Raw genomic sequence first — 20,333 nt, 5'->3', positions numbered from 1 at the left:
AATAATAATAATAATAATAATAATAATAATAATAATAATAATAATAACAACAATGGGCTTGAACACAAAACACTATATATTGAAAGAACTTACAAAAGCTTAAAATTTCTCAATGTTATTAAAATATACTTTTGAAATTCACGAATCATTTTCGACTAAGGCAAACAGGGATTAAAACGGTAATATTTAGTTTATCGTAATTAGGACATAGGTACACTAACCTAACCTTAATAAGAGTAAGAAAAAAATAAATGTTTTGAACATAAGCAGAACAGTTTAATTTATAAATTGGAATGAAATTTGTTCTCGATATGTAACAATATATATGTATATTATAGTAATAAAATCAGTATCAGTCTGGCATACCAAAGGCTCGTGGATCAGTTTTTTCAAGGTGCCCCTAAAAAATCTACATAACATTTTATTGAAATAACATATTAAGATACTTCTATAAATGAATCGCTTATTACAGAAACTCCGTAAGAGACAGAAATTCCGAAACATATTTTTCACTTTTTTGTATTTTTTGTATTACATGACATCACTTAGGGGTTTCTGTTCCAAACAAAAATTTCAAAGACGCGAATTGGCCACGTAAATAAGATGGGGCTTCTGCAAAAATCGATGTGTCTACTAAAAATATATAAGCAAGTGGAAAATAATATGTTTCGAAATTTTTCTCTCTTACGGGGTTTCTGTAATAAGCGATTCAAATATACTTTACATTTTTACCAATATGGATCCAAGGGCGGATAAAAGGGGGGTCAATGGGGGCAATTCCCCTCCCGCCGCCCACTTTTCATAAAAAAAATATCATATATACAACAAAGTTTTTTTTTTTTAAATAAATAATGACCATTTTTTAATTGATAATTAACAAATTGCCCCCTCCCCGTTTAGTACCACTGTATCCACCTTTATACGGATCATAATAAACAATTTAGTTAACTCATGAGTTAACTTATTAAATATAAAAGCAATTTTACAGCTAATTATTTTTGAAATAGTAAGAATCATTTAAATAATAAAACACAATTTTTATATAAGTAATTTTTTTTAATTATTACATGAATTAACTATGGTCTCAATTAGTTGTTTGGTATCAATAGTTATATTTTTTTCTATAGCCATTATCATTAATGAGGAAGATGATTTTGGTGTAATGTTGAGCGAAGTTTTGTTTTTATACATTTAAGCTTTGAAAGTACCCTTTCACAAGTTATTTGTGTTGATGGCAATAACAAAGCAAACTTATAAATGATAAATAAATTTGATTGGCATAATTCTCATACTATCAAAAATTCACAGTGAATACATTTGTAGCATTTATTGCAATTTATTGATTTTGATATTTTATCATTGTCTTCATCACTTCCACTTACACCTTCATTGTTTAAAAATAACTTTTTTTCTGAATTACAATCGATAGTATATTTAGGTATTTATGGTATAAATTTTTCATATTGACTGGAAAATTGTTTCAATTCTATTAAGATTACTTGATGATTCAATCCAGACATTATAACCAGACATCTTACATTAAGTACTCAAAGCTGATATAGGCATTATTTCATTGTTATTAAATACTGTAAAACTTCTGGGGTCCAACCAGTTCAAGTCTTTTAATAAATTTTCATTTTTCATGAATCGTGATTCAATATTATTTTGAATATTATCTATAATTAAAAAAGTATCATATTTAAATTTATTATATGGAGATATAATTCTTGATTCATAACACTTTTACCCAGAAGGTTTTTTTTTTTTAATTACGTTTTATCTAAAATATCATTAAATCTTCTTCATAAAAGTGATTATTTATTTTTTTTACTAAAATTTTAAAATCTTTTATACAAATTTAATACATACTCGTAGTTTCTTTTTTTTAAGGCAACTATCATATTCCATACTTGTAAATAATTAATTGTTTTCGTTTGTATATAAATAGATACCGGAGTTGTGGCTGAATAAATATTAAGGAATAAATTAGATGTACAACTAATTTCAAATCTTGATCAATTACTAATTAATGACTTAGCAATGAATTTGGATTGTGTATTGAAATTGACACGACAAACATTTAGATTATTTCAAAAAATAGTTTAACTTTATTATCTCTAGTTCTTTGCTAGGTTGGTCTTGACCTGAATCACATTTTGACAAGCTGTTTTCTTTAACTTTTTTTTGAAAAAATGAAATAAAGGCATTCGACTGTTCTTTCATTTTTAATTTAATAGTTTAATATGTAATTTAGTAATATATTAAATTTACACTATCACACAATAGACACACATTCACAGTTAGAGTAAAAATAATATTATTTTATTACTTGTTTTATTTTAATATAAATAATAATAGGTATTAGTGTTGCACAGTTGCTGACCGTTTACAGTAGTATAATATTCGAAAATAGTTAATACCTTTTACCACTGAATATAATAATATAATGATATATTGTGTGTCGACGTCATAGATAAGCAATTTCCTGGGAAAATAAACCAAGTTTTGCTATAATGCTATAAATAGTCAAGAACAAGACCCAATATATTATATATATAGGTAGTATAATATAGTTATTATAGTAATAATATGTTAACCACTGTACTTATATATATTATACTTATTTATGTATGCCATATTTGCATGATCACTGAATCCAAAAACTCCGGGGCCCCTGCAGGTTCTAGCAAGTAAGGTCCTCGTGGCCTCGTCCAAACCCATTGTTTTTAAGAAGAAAGATAAAATCTAACTTAACTTGTAATAACGCAATTAATCCAAAAAACCTCCTCAAACTCGTGAGACAGTAGTTACTTTTCTTGACAATTGTACTGTTATGCACTGCTCATACTATAGGTAATGGACAAGCATCTGAGTATTGATTCGATTTTGAATTTCCTAGACCCCAAAAGAAAAATTGCTCCAAAAATTACAGTTGAATACTTTACGGGGTTCTTATTCTCTATGTACCTACCAAAAAACAAAATTTACGAGACTAAAAAAAAAAAAAAAAAAAAAAAAAAAGGAGAGACCATAGCCAGGCCGACACTGAATAAAATAATTATACGGACCAAAAATATTAATACAAGAGGATTTAAAGAACGAGTATTCATCGTTAAATATTTACTGATGACCAAAAGTCGTTTAAAGTTGTAAACAAACTTGTTGAACAACTTTCCGCTGTAGTTAGTTTTTGTTTCGCATTACTTCTCAATTAAGATTATACGAGCTTAAAAAGGTGTAATACTATAAAAATTAAAAATACGAAATTGCACTGAGATAAGCTGCGAATATTCAACTTTTCCGCACTAAGAAAATAGTGGTGTTCCTGTGAGAATCATGATTTAGGCTACAATTTTGTGGTTAAAATTAGTGTATATTTTCTGGGAAATCATGTCGTGTCAAGTATTAAAGTTTGAAACTATTACACTAAACATATTTTAATCTTTCTCAAGTCACTAAAAATGTATTCGTTTGATGAACTAAAAAATAATAAAAAAAAAGAAGAAGATTGACGATTGTCACGTTTTGATGTAAAAAATAAACAGGTAAAAAAAGATAAGGTTTTCGAATTTTGATACGACCGATTCATTATTGTCAAATGTGTATATTAGACATTTAGACGGGCATAAAAACCGAGTTATATAGGAAATCGACGAGAGAGAAAGAGGAGAGGCGTGACAAATGATCAATGATATAGCCCGAAGGAAAGTCATAGGAAACTCATTAATACAATTTTTTCTTATTCGTTTCCGACGGTCTTGTAGGATATTACAATCGATTTATTACAACACGTATTGACCAGATGTCGTATTGTTCAAAAATTAAGCCTATCATATAGCTACATTCCTGCAGTAGCCATCTGGATGGACTTTGCATTTAGTTGCCGGCCGATACGAGGAGTATTGTTCACCGCCATCGGGCGTTCGAATGTAATTATAATACAAGATGCGAACGAATGGCGGGGACCTTCTCCTATAACTACTCGTCCGCGAGTTATCGAACCATTATATTGTGGTGTAGAAGTTGAAAACCCCATAATTGTTTTTGATAGTTGGCTTAATCGAGGCACGCCCGTGCGACGCGCACGCGTAGACACGACGTGCTTATAATTATTATTTGCATAATAGCGATACGGTTAACAACATTGTTCTGTTTTTGACGGCCACGGTATTCCACGACTTGATTTTGAATTTCATACCTACGCACTCGTACACACACACACATATATACGTGCATAAACATTTTTATTTATTTTATGAAGAAAAAAAAATGAAAATAATAGAGCTTTGTTAAATAAACCGAACGCTTCGCTCTTCTATCGGTCGGCGTGGTCGACTATATATTGTACTATATGTATATATATATATATATATATATATATTATGCTATACATGCAGTTCCTGTCAACAGTAGCACTGCACCTCCTCACTATCGCTTTAACCCCCGGAGGGTATCTGGGTATTGTTCGGCGTCCGAATTAAAATGCTAATTGCTTTTGACGGCCAGTGCCAATGTCGGGTATATCTTCATCTCTGGTAGATTTAATTCAATCGCGACCGGCGGCCCGCGGGGTAGAAGGACAGCCGAACGAAGACGACGGCGACGGAGCAGGCGATTGGGGTCGTTCGGCGGCTAGAGTGTTAAGAATTTAATAAACCGCAAGAACTCGGGGGTTCGGAATTGGATTATTGACTTCCGTCCGAGCTTAACGGTAATGGATTACGCATTAAGAGCTATTTTACAAATTAAACTCGATGTGAAAATGGGACCGGGTGACCAAAGTTAGTATACATTGCTATTATATAATGCTGGCCGAGGTTTAGTCGATTTCGTAGATTATAACTATACATTTATATGCGTAGTATAGTCTTGAAGACCCGGTGATGCGTCAGTCCGGCATATTTTTACTAAATCATGACATAATTTTACTTTCAGCTGATATTGCTGGGGTAACAACGAAAATTATAAGCTCGTCAGTGATAATAACTATATATATTCTGATAAATTGGATCTTTTTATAATAACTTTTCGAGATAAATTCAATATTTGTTTGATAAATAAATAATGTTTTGCACCAGATTTATTTTTAAATTTCTAGTTATTTTTTGATAATTCGGCAGAACTATAGTCATATGACCATTATTTTCATCAAATTCATCAAGTCTAAACTGCATGTAAATTGAAAGAGACGATTTCTAGAACTGTTGATTTTTTTCTACACGTGTCGCCTTACATCGTTTCTATTTATTTGTTATTATTTTTTTTTAATCCGGGTTTTTGAATTCAGAAATTTTCTTTTATCCAACCTATGCGGGGAAATTTATTACTCTTTGTCTCTGTGCAAGGATATATTATACACACACGCATACGAACGTATACATTCGCACGCAGAGGAGAAATAATTCCGTATTTTCTTTCGTTCCTCGCCATTGTTATTGTAAACATATTGCTCCCTCCTGTCAGCTCCGAATGCAAAAAAAAAAAAAAAAGAACAAAAGCTTAAAGTCTCCTCCTAATGCCTGCGTATACCTGTTTTGCGTAAAATACGACTTCAGCCGACCTCTTCACCCGACACCCAGTATTTTATTATTACTATTATGATTTATACGATAAATAAAAAAAATTAAATAATAAAAATCAGTCAATTTTATTGTTATACGTTACCTCAGATTTTCCTTTTGACGTGCAACTCATAGTGTTCGATGGATCCAGATTGATGGAATCCTGCGGAAACAAAACAAAAATAATTTTAGCATTGTGCATACAAAAACGCGTATAATACGCCAATTTGACAATAAAACCACGATTAGTTTTAGTTTTGTAATACACGTTGTAACACACCCGCGTTCGCAGTTTCATTCCGAATATCTATACATTTATCATAAGTTATAAGCTAATGAGCACTATTAATCTACTTAAAGATGGGCATAAGCGCATATTTCATATAACAAAATTATTCTTTAAATGAAAATACATTATTTGTTCACTATTTTGAGTCGATAATATCATTATTGTCTGCATATTTGCGTTCTATTGAATTAATATTGCAATTTAACTTTTTCGACTAATGTTTTTTTTAAACGAATAGGAGAGAAATCGATTTACGATTTGGTTATATATGTTTAAAGGAAGTATGGGTTGTCCATGAAACGTAAATTACCCGAGGAATTATACATCATATTGTTAGGTAAATATCGTTTTTACGCGTAACGTCATCGTTTCAGGATTTTCAGTTATATACACCGAAAGAGTTTATGGTTATTTTCCTTGATCTTTCACGCGCCAAAATTGCATACTAGTGACGACGTTAAAATACTTGCGGTTTCCCCGTCAAAGATTGCAATACTCCTCTCCAACACTTTTGATAATCCCCCAGGTAAATCTCTTTTTCAATTTAACTTCCATTTCAGTTAGATTTTTTTTTTCTTTCGTCAATGCTACAAAAGAGAAATAATCGGAGAGATGAAAAAAAGCGAAAAAAAAAAAAGAAGGTCGTATTAATAGCTTCCAAATGCTCACTTGTTCTTATCCGCATCCTCACCACTAATCTCTCGCTGTCCTTATACATGCATTTTTCCTCCGGTCGCTTCTTCCGGCCCCTGCCGATCCGCAATCGATCCGAGTCTTGATTTCCCGCAGGGCTTCTGCACATTTGTGTACGTTTTTGCCTTTTTATATTTTTACATTCTGTCTCTCTGATTTTTAAAAGCTGTTTTCTCAAACACCCGACTGTTGGTATAAGATAGGGGCGATTTTCAAGTGGCTGATGATTTCTGTCTGATACTTCTCTCGCTGCAATATTTACCAGTCGACAAAATGCATCATGATATTGTTTTGTCGCAATATTTTTCCCAACCATGCCACCTTACACCATAGTATACATGGTTTTTTTTCTACTCCTTCCTATTTCTATTCGTACCCGTTCACGCACACTTGAATTGGATTGATATTGCTTCGGAAAATAGAAATTTGAATATTTGAAATTTGATAGGCTTACTCTATTGCGCGCGAACCGACAAGTCATGTTTTCTCCTCGATTGACACAGAACATTCATTTGTTATTATTTTTCTCCATCCACTAGCACTAAGATGTATACATATATATATGCTCCAACAAATATGTTTTACGGATCATTTTTTATACAAGGGGTGAATTTTCTTGTCGCGTTATTCCTCTCAACTAAACCTGTGATTCATACCCGTCAACTGATAATATACGTAGAAAACGATGAAATTGCATGCATCAATTCTACGATGGAAAATACATTTGTGTGTATATATAAAAAAAAATTTTTTATCCAAGTAACACATTTATATTTATTCTCATACACAGAAATTTATACGTGTATATAAAATATACGACTGTATATTCATATTTTTGATACATGTCGTTAGAATGATGTACGAATAATATATTTTACTAAAAAACGTCGTCATGTCTGTAAAATTTAAAATTTACAATACGATAAAACATTTTTTTCTGTATAAAATTGACTTTTATAGTCGAACACACTCGATTTGTCATTGTTATAATTTTTCCCTATCCACAATCAATGTACAGAAAACTTTTGCAGCGCTGTAATTTAATGTTTATCATCATATCGTTCGTCACGTCCGAAGTTTTTTCTGGTCCGAATCTGATTAAATTCATTCGCCGTCAGCGTTGGCGGTGAGGACGACGGTAATCAAGTTGGTTAAATAAATATTTGGGTCGAAACGGGTATAAAATACTGCCGGTGCATATAAACGCGAGTACACATCACACACACGCACATAAGCACACACATACATACACAGTTCATGTCGACCAAACGGGCAAACAATAACCTATAATAACACATTCATACGTATATAATACACACACACATACACACGTATATGTACATAAAAAAATAAGGGCTTTATACCTGTTTGTCCATTGGCATGGTAACGCTGTGATAAGGACGGATTTTGTTTACTTAGATCCGGAGACCATGTAATATTATAGTTTCCGGTGAAAAACGTCAGAAGACATATGATAGATTTGGGTTGTGTACGCGTCTACTGAGCGCGCGCGTGTTACGCGTTTACGAATACCGGGCACGTCGAATTGTTCGGAATTACATTTTTACACACATCTGAAATGATGAATTTGCGAGATTGAAATGAAATCTACCACGCGTTCGCCCCTCTCGGATCGACATCGAGGAGAGTATTCCTTTTTTTTTTCGTTCCTCGTTTCTTACCCTCTCTTACTCTTTTCTTTATCCGTCGTATTTCAATCGAAATCGAGAAACGCGTCAAATCGAGATGATAGCCAGTCAGACCACGTCCTGCGACCTTCTCCAAATTTTCTTTCCCTTCCGTCGCTCGCATCACTATTGTTCGAATAATCACACGCTTAAACACGGGAGCTGTTCGCGAGTCTTATCGAATTTAATTAATGCATAAACCGTGTAAGTGTACATTTAAATTCGTGCACAATACATATATATATATATATTATTATTGTTATCGTTTTAATTATTATTATTATTAATACCACTAGTATTATTTACTCGCTCGGAGAAATCTGATTAAATGTTTGACAAACTTTGCAAGCCACCGCCGAACACGTTCGTTGCATTTATACGCACACGTACGACGAACGGCAGACGATGCGATGCATCGAGAATGTCAAACGTGTATGCGCAATTTACGACTGAATTAATTGTTCGTCTGGATGTGTCATATTGCCGACGCGCTCGATGCTACGATGACAATTGCCTTTATGTAATACGCGTCGAGTGTCTCCACACAATTCATATTATCCAAAATGTTAAAATAGACGCACATGCACGTATAATATTTATGCGAGTAATGAACATCGAGTAGTAAAACAACAACGGCTTCTGATCAGATCAAGTTTTATACTAAACAGTGTATTTAGACCTTTCGGATATGTCTTACGTTCGAGATTTTTAGTGCCATTTCCAATTTACAGACAATCCGTAGACGGTATCCCGGCGGTTTCTATAATATATTCGCGGTGCGATTCGTCCGACGCAAATGCCTCGTATGTACACCGTACAAAAATGTCGAGCACGTGTACGCAGTGCATTTACATATGTATACAACGTCGATGTGGACAAGATGACGTACGATTGAAAGTACTCGAAACGGATCCATTATTCGGTTTAAACGGTTTACGGTGGTACGGTTATCGCGGCGAGAATCTCTTAAGTTTCCCGTCAATTATTGGCACGAGTTTATGATAGAAACGCAATGAACTCGCTTTTATCGAACTCACTAATACATCTATATCGATCAAACTCAAAGTGGATTGTTAAAAAACAGCATGAAGTAGACAATGTTTATCAAAAGCGACATTTCGAAACGGAAAGTAAAGTTGAACAAAAACTGTGAAAGCCGACTCCGCGGTTAAATTATATCATGATATATTTCCTTATTATTCGAGCTTTTATCGTACTGTATCTATACCAACTGTATTTGCTTTTTTTTTCCATATAAATAACCACCAACCCTATAACTTTCGGTCGCGTCCCGGAGACTTAGGCCCGGCACTGTATATTATACTTAATGTGTTTCGAGTAGCACGAAAACGTGTTGGGAAAACGTAATTTTATCGCACGTCACCGCCGTGTCGGAAAACAAACACGAAAATTAGAGACGATGCAAAATCAAATTTTCTAATTGCGTAACACTAAAACCTCTTATGTGAAATGCACGCGCGCGACCGCGAAAAGAATGTAAAAGCAAATCCCCCGAACGGCTTTGGCGACGAATATTAAACAAACTTCGCACCGTCGCCAGCACATGTTTTGCCGATGTATTGTATTAGTCACAGTCGGTGAACCGACTTGTGCGGCGCGCTAGTGTGCCGTTTTCCCTTTTCACGACCGTTGATGCATGTCTACCGCTGGGGTGTCAGAGCGAATGTGTGTCTCTGACGATAATCTAACCAGCTTCGTTCATACATACACATATATTATACATACGTGTGTACGCAACGGGAGAATATACGTATATAAATATATTATACGCCTGCTGAATCGTATATGTACGCAGGAAAAAAAAAACAACTGAATAATATACTCATCCGTCAGGAAATTGAGAGAAACACGATATTTATACATAAATATGCGAATAAAGCAATAAAACTGGAACAAATACCAGTTTTTCCAACACAAAGCGGGCGACGGGGTCTGTCCTTTTCAATTTTTTTTTTTTTTTAATTTAAAAACATTTGGGATATTTAAATTTATCGTTTACGGTTACAAAAGTATGAACACTGACACGACCGATAATAGGCACACAATAATAGTGTTCTTGGAAAAGACTCGGCGCAACGAAATCTGTTGACCACTATTGTTTTCCGAACAAAGATGATGATTCGAAATGGTGTTTTAAAAGAGCTTTAACAATCGCTAGAGGTGACTGTGGTGAAAAGGGGTTCGAGGCTATGTGTGTGAATGTGATCGCTTTTATTTTTTATCCGTTTACAATCATGGGGCGTCCTGGTGCATTGCATTACTTACCCTGCGGTAACGATACGCGTGCGATTATAAGGTATAACGTTTACTAATAGCAATCGATTTACCATGACGTTTTTACGCTTAAATTAAAACTTGTCACTATGGTTATGATAGAGTGAAGATATTAACGGTGGTTTGATACGATTATAAGTTTTCGCGACGAACTGTTATGGCGTGTTCTACTGTTGAAATTCAAGTCGGTAATATACAAAAGTTTCGACGGTTAACACTTTGTTCCACGTACACTCTTCTGTATACGTTTTATAATTAATATTGTTAAGCGTATAACGTCGTTATTAAAACGGAAATATTATAAGTAATTTTTAAACAAATGTTATTGCCGTGTTCAAGCCGGAGAGCCCGGGGAAATTGCGTCGTAAAAATGGGATCCACGACGTTACTGAAAATATTATTATTGTTTCGCTGTAAAAAGTGGAAGTATCGAACGCCACACGGTAGTAGTATCCCAGATGATATATTATTAAAATTAAAGACGACATATGCTGGGAGCGTACAATAATAATTATAATAAATAAATATAAAACGCGCTGTGGGAAATGCCACCACCAACACCATCGTTGTAAAATGATATTGTAATGTTTGGATGCGAATTTTGCAACAATAAATAAAACAGTAATACGCGTGTGCACACAATACTACATACGTACCTACATGCACGTTAAATAGGTGCACGGCATAACATAATAATACCCGTACGCAGTACAATATATAATAATGCGCGTACGTTTACATAGCTAATTTCAAAAATTAAAACGGCAGTACAAAGGAAACCCCTCGACAGTGTTTAATAATGCTTGTGCGCGCGTTATGTTTATGTTGTTTTTGCACGAGAGGATAATAGGAATTATTTCTATTTTCTCGGCCATCGAAACGGTAATACGTTCGCTATACGTAGGTACGAGTGCGTCGAACACACGCGGCGTGTGTTTATTCGTATAATGAAATGAACAAACAATAAACATCGAATTTGAAAATCAATCGAACAATTGTTTTTCGGAACGGAACGTGTGGTACACGTGTACTTTGTTATTAAATGACGAAGACCACCACCACCACCACCACCACCGTCGGTCCATGTACCCCGCTCGTGCAGCCTCGACGGACGGGCTTTTTCTCAGCTTTCGGCCAGAAATGTCGGCGGCGTCGGTATTCCAATAATTATTGCTGCGCGCGGTATGCGGCGTTCTACTATCATTAAAAAACCCGAAAAAGTATACGATAGGAATTCGAATGGATGGAATAAAAAAAAAAAAAAATAAAATAAAAAAAATACACGTATATGCAAAACAAGAATCGTTAAGCCATGTGGAATGTAGGAATTACGATTTTCGCCGATTCGGATATTGCTCTGCTACTGCCCCGTCGACCGCTACAATACCAGTGCTGCAGGTGACGATGATGTTAATTGCTAAAACATAAATGAACCACCGGCGCGGCGTTCCAGCATACAGACGTGAGCATGGGTGGGCGTATTCGCGGCGTGTGTGCGTATGTGTGTGCGTGTGTGTGCGCGTGTTCGTGTGGATACGTTCCGATTATAATTACGTTTATTTTGCACACTACCGGTAGGACATAAGTCGTGGGCGGTTGGAGGTTAAGGTAGATTTAATTAGAGCTTTGGCTGTGTATATTTTCGGCTGAAATACGAGGCCCACCGCCGTGGACTTCATGCACGGAATGCCCATGTTCACCTGTGGGGTCGAACGATTCTGACCGAAAACTAAAAGCATGTCCGTAAATCAATGACCGATGAGAAATGAGAATAATTGAGCACAGTTTTAGCCGAACGGTATGAAAAATACGATAAAATTCTCGTACCTACCGAGACTCGCGTGGCGATGCGCTGACTGCAGAAATAATTGTACACGCGCACCATGCGGTCGGATGAAAGAAAATTTACGAAGACATTTTATCATTTCCTCCCCCTTACCTCCCCTATATTTTGATTACCACAATCTTGCATGGACGAGCATTAGATCACAATGAAATGGTCTTAAACAACAGTATTATTCTCAATGCGAATTACAGTTTCTGAGCTCGGATGGAAGAAAAAGAAAAATAAGAAAAAAAGCTAAGTTACTAAAGGTCATTTTTATATACCATTCTCGCGCCCCTTCTATTTTTCTTCTTCCCATTCGTATTACGCTGCAGTTATTTATTATTTTCTTCTATATTTATGGTATGCTCCCGACTCTTTATTACATACATTAATTTTAGTGTAAAAAAAAAAAAAAAAAAGAAGCACTACTTTAGTAGCTAAAACACCTTGGAAATGAAAATCCAAGCGCATACACGAAAACCCAGTATCTTTCTCATTACAAGGATTTTGAATTATGCACCGCAAAGTTTACCTAATCCCTCGCGAGTGTAAAAGATCACGGTCCTCGTCGGTTTTCGAGGGCGCGATGCAATTCCAAGACGCGAAAACATTTTATAATGGATCAAATTTGTTTGCTGTCTGTTAAAAAGAAGATACAGGTTTGCGGTTTGTTCACAATGATCCCCCGGATTGTCAGAAAATAAACCACAGTGTACAGGGTCATCCAGCTAAACAATTACAGCGACGATCAAAACAGCGACGCAAAAACCGCGATAGCAATAACAGTGGCACACCAAAAAGAACGATTACATATATCGCGATATGATATAGTATCGTCAAAGGAGGAGTGAAGTTACGAGAGATACATGAGACACTGTCGTGTCAAGTGTAAAATTATGTAACATATGTTATAGAAAATTATACTGTAATTATAACTGTACTACGCACCTAATATTATTTCAGTGTAATGCACGCGTGCGAAATTCACCTGTGTACAATAGTATGAAAACATCTTTTCTCAAAACATATAATGGAATTTATTAGTAGTAGAAAATAAATTAGCACATAAAAGTTATATTTAATCGAGTTGATAGTAAAAAGGATGAAACAGTGTATAGGAGGTGCGTGGAAAAAATTCTAAAGGCCGAATTGCAGTTAGAAGCTAGTCCATTTCAAAAAGTCCGTCGAACTCATACACAACTCTGACGTCAATAAAGTTAAAGTTAAAAATTATTGTTCAACAAATGGAATATAAAGCATTTTCGTCAAATGATAATCCATAGCCAATAATTGTGAATTCTCAAAATATCCCCGGTACATAACATACAATTAAATCTATTCCGTTACTAAAACGTATTTTGTAAAGAGTCCGACAGAGTGTGTAGAATGTTCCTCAAAATCCTACTAATTTAAAGAAACTTAAAATTTCTGAAAAAGTATACGGTAACAAAAGATAGTCATTTATATTAATCGATAATGGTTATGTTGAAAACCGTACGTTAGTATATTCTACAAAAAAAAAAAAAAACACTTAATACTATAAATTGTAATAATAAATGATAAATTGTGTACTGTAATAACTATTGCACAACTATAATTGTGTATTGTTTAAGTTTTTACATTATATTTGTAATTGCTATAAAATACTGAGGCTCATTTTATTTTCGATATTTTAATATCGCTGTTATGACTGTCGCCGTAATTGTTTTGCGATTTTGACTGAATACCATGCACTATCTTTGTACATGAGAGTTTGGATTTAAACAACATTCTTGTACAATGATCGTCCGCGTAAATGTGATTGAGTTATTTTGGAAAAAACAATAATTCGATTTGCAAGTTAGCAAGACGCCGCCATTCGTGTCAGAGGTCTTTTCCGACGCAGGGAAAATTGAAAAATAAAATTCTATTCTCCAGAAAATTTAGCTGCGAAAACCGGAGCGAAAAAGACGAATCGATATTGCTGTAATTTCCTACCACAATTCATCGATGCCCTAACTACGTTATTATTGAACTTCGAGCGGCACGGCTATAAACAGGACTATATTCCGTGCGGAATGTATACTGATTTTCTAAATCGATAATGGACGCAATATCTACATAATATTCTACTTTGTTGTTTGAAAACGATTTGAACGGCTACGATAGTATTTGTAAACGATGACGATTATCGTTTAAAGTTTAAACGATAGTTTAGGGTTCGCCGGCAAGCAATGATCACACTACTGTTATACAGTTGCATTATAATACTCGTACTGTAACAGCGATTAAAAGTTTTCAATTTTTCCGGTTTTGCATAGAAATGTTACGAAATAAATTCAATTTTGCGTGTCCAACAAACGCGTAAGACGTATAAATAAATGTATACACCAATACTTTGTCGTTTTTCCGGTGATTTAGAACGTACATTATCGGGGTAAAAATAATTCAATTTCACGAGCGTAGATTTATCTTGAGTAAAATAATAAAATAAATCTTATAAATCATTCATATCTCAATTATAATTTTATTCGAATTCTATGGATTTACGGTATAATATTTTACGTTGTATGAGATTAAGATTCAAAATGTTTTTAATAAAATTTATTAGTATCAGATAAAATGAACAATATTAGAAAAAAAAAATAATAACAATAAGAATAATAAATAAGTTAATGATATGCGTTATAAGATATTTTGATAAAAAAATGAGGTTCAATCGGTTATATTATTTAAAACGTCTCGAATTTAATAGAATGCTCACAAAAAAAAAAAAAAAAAAAAATAATAAAAACAAAAACAAACGATAACAAACTGCAATGTTGTTGGAACTTTTTAAGCATTTTCCTTTTCGTATTTTTTAAGCTTTCACTGGACGAGTCATTGTTATAAAACCTGTCAAAGTTATTTATTATTTAGAAAAAAAAAGTCACCTTTACCATTATGATTTTACCATTTTCAAGTTCTTCAAATCATTTTTTTTTTAACGTTGGAGATTTCAAAAATACTTCTGATTAACGGGTCCGATAAATTTCACCAAACTCACAAAAGTTTTTCATCTTTTTACCGACGTAAATGTTGGCGGTGAGCAATAATGTGGTCTGTAACGTTTGTGCCACACGGTTTCTCCGAAAAATTTCTCACGGAAACTTTAATTTCTTTTTCTTTTCTTATTAATAAATATTAATTTCAACGAAAACTTTTGGCCATGTAACGATTGTTTAGTACACATCGCCGAGCGCCCCTGTGTAAACTTGTATTTTGTAAACAAAATGGAAATTTGCAATGTATAATTAGGGAAACTAGAGAGAAGATAAGTCTTAATACAACTGTTGAACAACATTTTAAGTTTGTGTCTAGGTGGTTAAAACATATTTACTTGTTTTCCGAGTCATATGTTTGCGACGTTGTTATTTATTTTAATTTACAAACAGTTTGTTGCGCGTTACTTTAGGAGAATCTCTAAATAATCCCAATAAACATTGTATCCCACGTTTCGTTTCATTGTTCGCATATATATTAAGACGGGCCAAGAGCTTATAGTACACGTTTCAGCAAAAACATTTGTTTTAGATTTATCACTTTTGGAACACTCATACGTGTACACAAGAACGTAATAAATAATAATTTAATGTTAATAACTTGCAACAGGTACAAATATTGATTATGATATTCATAAAAGATTTTCGTCGGAAAATTATTCCTACTTTTACCCAATGGAATCTGCAACATTAGCATGTCATAACGATGATGTAATATGAGCAAGTATTACAAATGGCCAGTGCATTTCGGCCAGATATCAACTGCTCCTCAACTGATTGAAAACAAATATTAAGAGTTTGGGATTATTTGAGTTAGCGGAACACAATATAACCAGGTACACATTTACATTGGAGTCGTCCAATGTACATTGATGTAGAATTGTTAACCTTTATCAGTAATGTATTACATTTATTTGAAAATAGTCTATATCTCACAAGTATGCAGCACATTAAACGCTTATTATGATAATAAAATAGTTGTAAAACGCATGTACCAAATATGTATAATAATATGTATTATGTTCTATGTTTAAAAATGAATACACGCCAAGTATAATAAAAAATATACTAGTGCAATAATGTGCAACACTGAAAAAAGTCTCGAATTAAAAATGTAAGGAAATATTTAATATCTGATTATAGATGCATATTCTGCATAAGCGGATATCTTAGTTAAAACATAGAAAAAAAATGGCCAGATAAAAAGAAGTACATTTGATAATATACTATTAATATTATATGATATATTAAATAAATAAACTTTTTCAGTATTCTAGTAGATAAATAATGTTCATAAAAAAAATATGACTAGAAATTTTCAAAAACCATAAGCTGTTATTATTTATTAAACCAGTAAATTGAAATTAACGGGAATATGTAAACATTGCAAGGGTCTTTAAAATAATAACTTTTCGAACCCCGGTTTACTCCATTGGACATGCGTTGCATTCACCGTTCAAAATACGTGGTGGCAGACGGGCGAGTAAGTTCGTTTGAAACCATCAAAAACATTATTCCCGTGCTGTTACCCTTAGATGTATGCACATTGCACAGTGCGTGTTCATGGTGCACCGGTGGAGAGGAAGAAATAGGAAAAAACACGTTCACCCCCACTTCATCCCCATTCACCTACTGCAGTTACTGGTGGCGTTACGAACGAATCTTAGTTGGCCGGCAACATTTCGTTACGAGCGATATGATGAGGGGGTGGCTGAAGTTGAATGGGGGTGATTGCCGTACTTTCTACGGGAAGGGGTTGATTTACCGTTTTCAAGGGGGCTTTTTTTCCCCCCCGTCTCGAGCAAACCCTGTCGACCGACAGCCTTTCCATCCCCGTAGGAGGCAGGTCAGGTGTGTATGTCCAATTTGAAACCCGGCCAAACGCACTCGATGCCAAAGCGGTACAGGATCCCCGCTGGTCGTCCAGCAATAATACGAGTATACACCCGATACATTAATTTACCTCGGACAGCGGCGGAGAAAAAGGAGTGGAAATTAGATCCAATGATTAACACGGGGCGACTGGAGAGAAAATCGTACCCGGATCGGACTGTATCGATGAGATGAGCGGGGGAGGAGAAAACAATCGGATTACAGAAAAGTTTTCCAAACTCTATGCTTGTATACTAGCTCCGTGTACGTATTTGTGCGTACGTGTGTGTGTGTGTGTGTGTGTGTGTGTGTGTGTGTGTGTGTGTGTGTGTGTGTGTGTGTACACGCGCGTATACTTGGAGACAAGCGAATTTATTATTCACATTGCAGACTGCAACGCGATGGCGAAGGGGTGTTATTCGTTAACGAGGTACGATTCATAATAATTTTAAGTTAATAAGTCGGGTGCCCGATGAACCGCGTAAAACTGCGCGATATTCCAATTGCATGACTACCACGCTTAGTTCCGATCCACTGCCTTTCGTTTCGGCGAAGTTCAAATAAAATAAAAATAAAAAAATTCATAAAAATTGCATATTTCCTATATATTAGTATATTTATTATTATTTTAGCTGCGGTGTCATCCGAAAAATTACTCATGAAATAACAATTTCTGTTTCGATTTAGTTTTCAATGGATTATTATCCGTAACTATAAATATCACATTACGTTATATAATACGCCTATACCTGTATGTATGTATATGAACTTTATTTTATGCCATTCGGCTTAATTATATCATCCTATTAAATACAAACTTTCGTCATAATTCTTCTTGGCTCGTAAATCATTATACTTCATAATAATTTGTAAGCCCCACAATCCTTGAACTGTTTTTTTTTTCAATACGAATTTTATTTACAAGCTGCTATTCTTTAGGTTATTATTTTTTAAAATTCCCAGTTATTTAAACAAGTTTGAACTTAACACTAATTTTTCTTTTGGAAAACATTTTTAATTAGATAAAAAGCGTTAATTTATTACTGAGCATTATAAGTTGAGCGCGTCGGACTTTTAATGATTTTTTTCGCTTCCAAAAACCACGCAATGCCACCGGAAACGAAAACAGTCTACATACGTATAAATTGAGTTGCCACGATTGTTAACCATCAACGTCGGAGTATCCCAATTGAACCGAATCCCCGGAGATGGGTACGTGGTCGAACACGTCCCCGAACGAACGGACGAATGGGACGCTGCCGGATATAAAAAGAATGATAAAACAACGACCTCGAAGGTTGACGCGGTCTTGGAGACACCGGTAAACTTTAATCGGTGGCCGCAGTGGATCGCATTGAATCGCGAGCCGGTGGGGAGCGTAAACGATTTCTATAAATATTTTCTTTAAACCGAGAGCTGTTTAATCTCTCCAGGATGATAAATCAACAAATAACGTTGTTAGTACGATAGTATTTTGTTACGAAGACGACACTGCTGCGAAACGTAATCGTTTCCAAACAACGAAAGTACTCGGCCGACCGAGAATTGACGCATTATGAGGAGGAGGAGACGTTTTCACGATGAGAATAGGTGAGTGTGATTGGCACTGTGTGTACACGCGCATCGCATTCAGTTATGAAATACAAGTACGTATACGCACAGTGAACGGAAAGGAGATTTGTTATTGGGACGAATCCAGAACATGGTTGTTATCGCGAAAAAGACTAATAAAAACGATGTGAGTTATGGCGACGTTGCATAATATTATAATGAAACCGAGTAGGATACGGTCGAGTAAAAACCGTTTATTTTTAATCTCAGTGAAACAACGCGCCGGGCGCCGGCCGCTCGGGCCGTAAATTGAAATCGCCATAATTGTGATTTTAATGCAAAGTTGCGGCACAGGGAAAAAGAGGTCCTCCTCCTACCCTATGTCGCTTTTTTCCGAACAACTACCGTCTTTAACACCGTCACCCTCGTGTAAAATATTGGTACCGAATAAAAACTAAAAACACACACACACACACACACTCACACCTTTATATATGTTTGTTTATAAGAAAAAATAAGTTTAAACATATAAATATAAACAAAATTACGTTTACGTTGCTTATATTACGAAAATTATATGCGCTCGTGTCTCGTGCTTATTACATTTTATTGCGCGCCGTCGTCGACACACTCACACATATACAATTTCACATACTTCTTTTACTTATACACTACTGTATACTATCTACCGTACGTTACAGGGTCTTTCGTGACAATGAGAAAATTTAAAACAACTCTCACAGGAGTGAAAAAATATATTTACATTATGATAATATTGAAAACAGAATCTACATTATATGAGTCCAAAGGTTAAAAGTCAATGTTCGTAGTTGGGCATGCCATTAGACGTTCGTGAAATCGAACAATGACAATGAGCAGGACTTCTATTTTGAAAACTTTAAAATTCAAATTATGCAAGAGCTGAAGCCATTGGACCACCAAATTTACGGCTACGGTTTAGTAAAAAAAATATATATATATATATATATATATATATATATATATATATATATATATATAAAATAAATGATAGAAAGGATAACTAAAAATGTTAGTTTTTTCGAGAATTTGGGTATATTGGACACACAAATTAATATCATCTTATGAAAATTACGAGAAACACTTTTTTCAATAATTAAACTCTTAAAATCATAAAATTTAGATTCTGTTTTCAATTAGAAAACTATATAGGTTCCTTTTTCTTTTGTGGGCTACTTGGTTCATAAAATATACAAGCAAGTTTTACAATAACGTAGTTCCACATAATAATAACTAACAAGAATACGAATTATATCGACGGGTGCGAAATGTTTGGTCGCCATCTCCGTGTATTGTGAACAAAAATTGCGAATAATAATTTGACTTCTAATTTCACCGGTCCCATGTCCAACGTCAACGAACAATCGGCCGCGGTTAATTACTCGTATGTAACATATATGATATATAATACAATGAAACAATGATGAAAATAATAATAACGATAAGCCACATGTAAAACGTAACAAATAAATATACCTACTAACATAGATTACCAAA

General features: G+C 34.4%; 1 protein-coding gene across 6 annotated transcripts in view; it reads right to left on the bottom strand.

Annotated features, from left to right (window-relative positions):
- LOC112684558 (semaphorin-2A) overlaps positions 1–20,333 on the bottom strand; it is a 478,554-nt gene that overhangs the window by 28,813 nt on the left and 429,408 nt on the right. For all 6 annotated transcript variants that reach the window (XM_025556135.1, XM_025556136.1, XM_025556134.1 and 3 more), the window contains one exon: positions 5,665–5,724. In XM_025556135.1, coding sequence (XP_025411920.1) covers positions 5,665–5,724 — 60 coding nt within the window. The remainder of the gene's footprint in view (positions 1–5,664; positions 5,725–20,333) is intronic.

Source organism: Sipha flava, unplaced genomic scaffold, assembly GCF_003268045.1.
Source record: "Sipha flava isolate LNK unplaced genomic scaffold, YSA_version1 252_pilon_pilon, whole genome shotgun sequence".
Classification (NCBI taxonomy): domain Eukaryota; kingdom Metazoa; phylum Arthropoda; class Insecta; order Hemiptera; family Aphididae; genus Sipha; species Sipha flava.
Note: the sequence above shows the minus strand (reverse complement) of the source record. Positions and strands in the feature narration are given on the sequence as shown.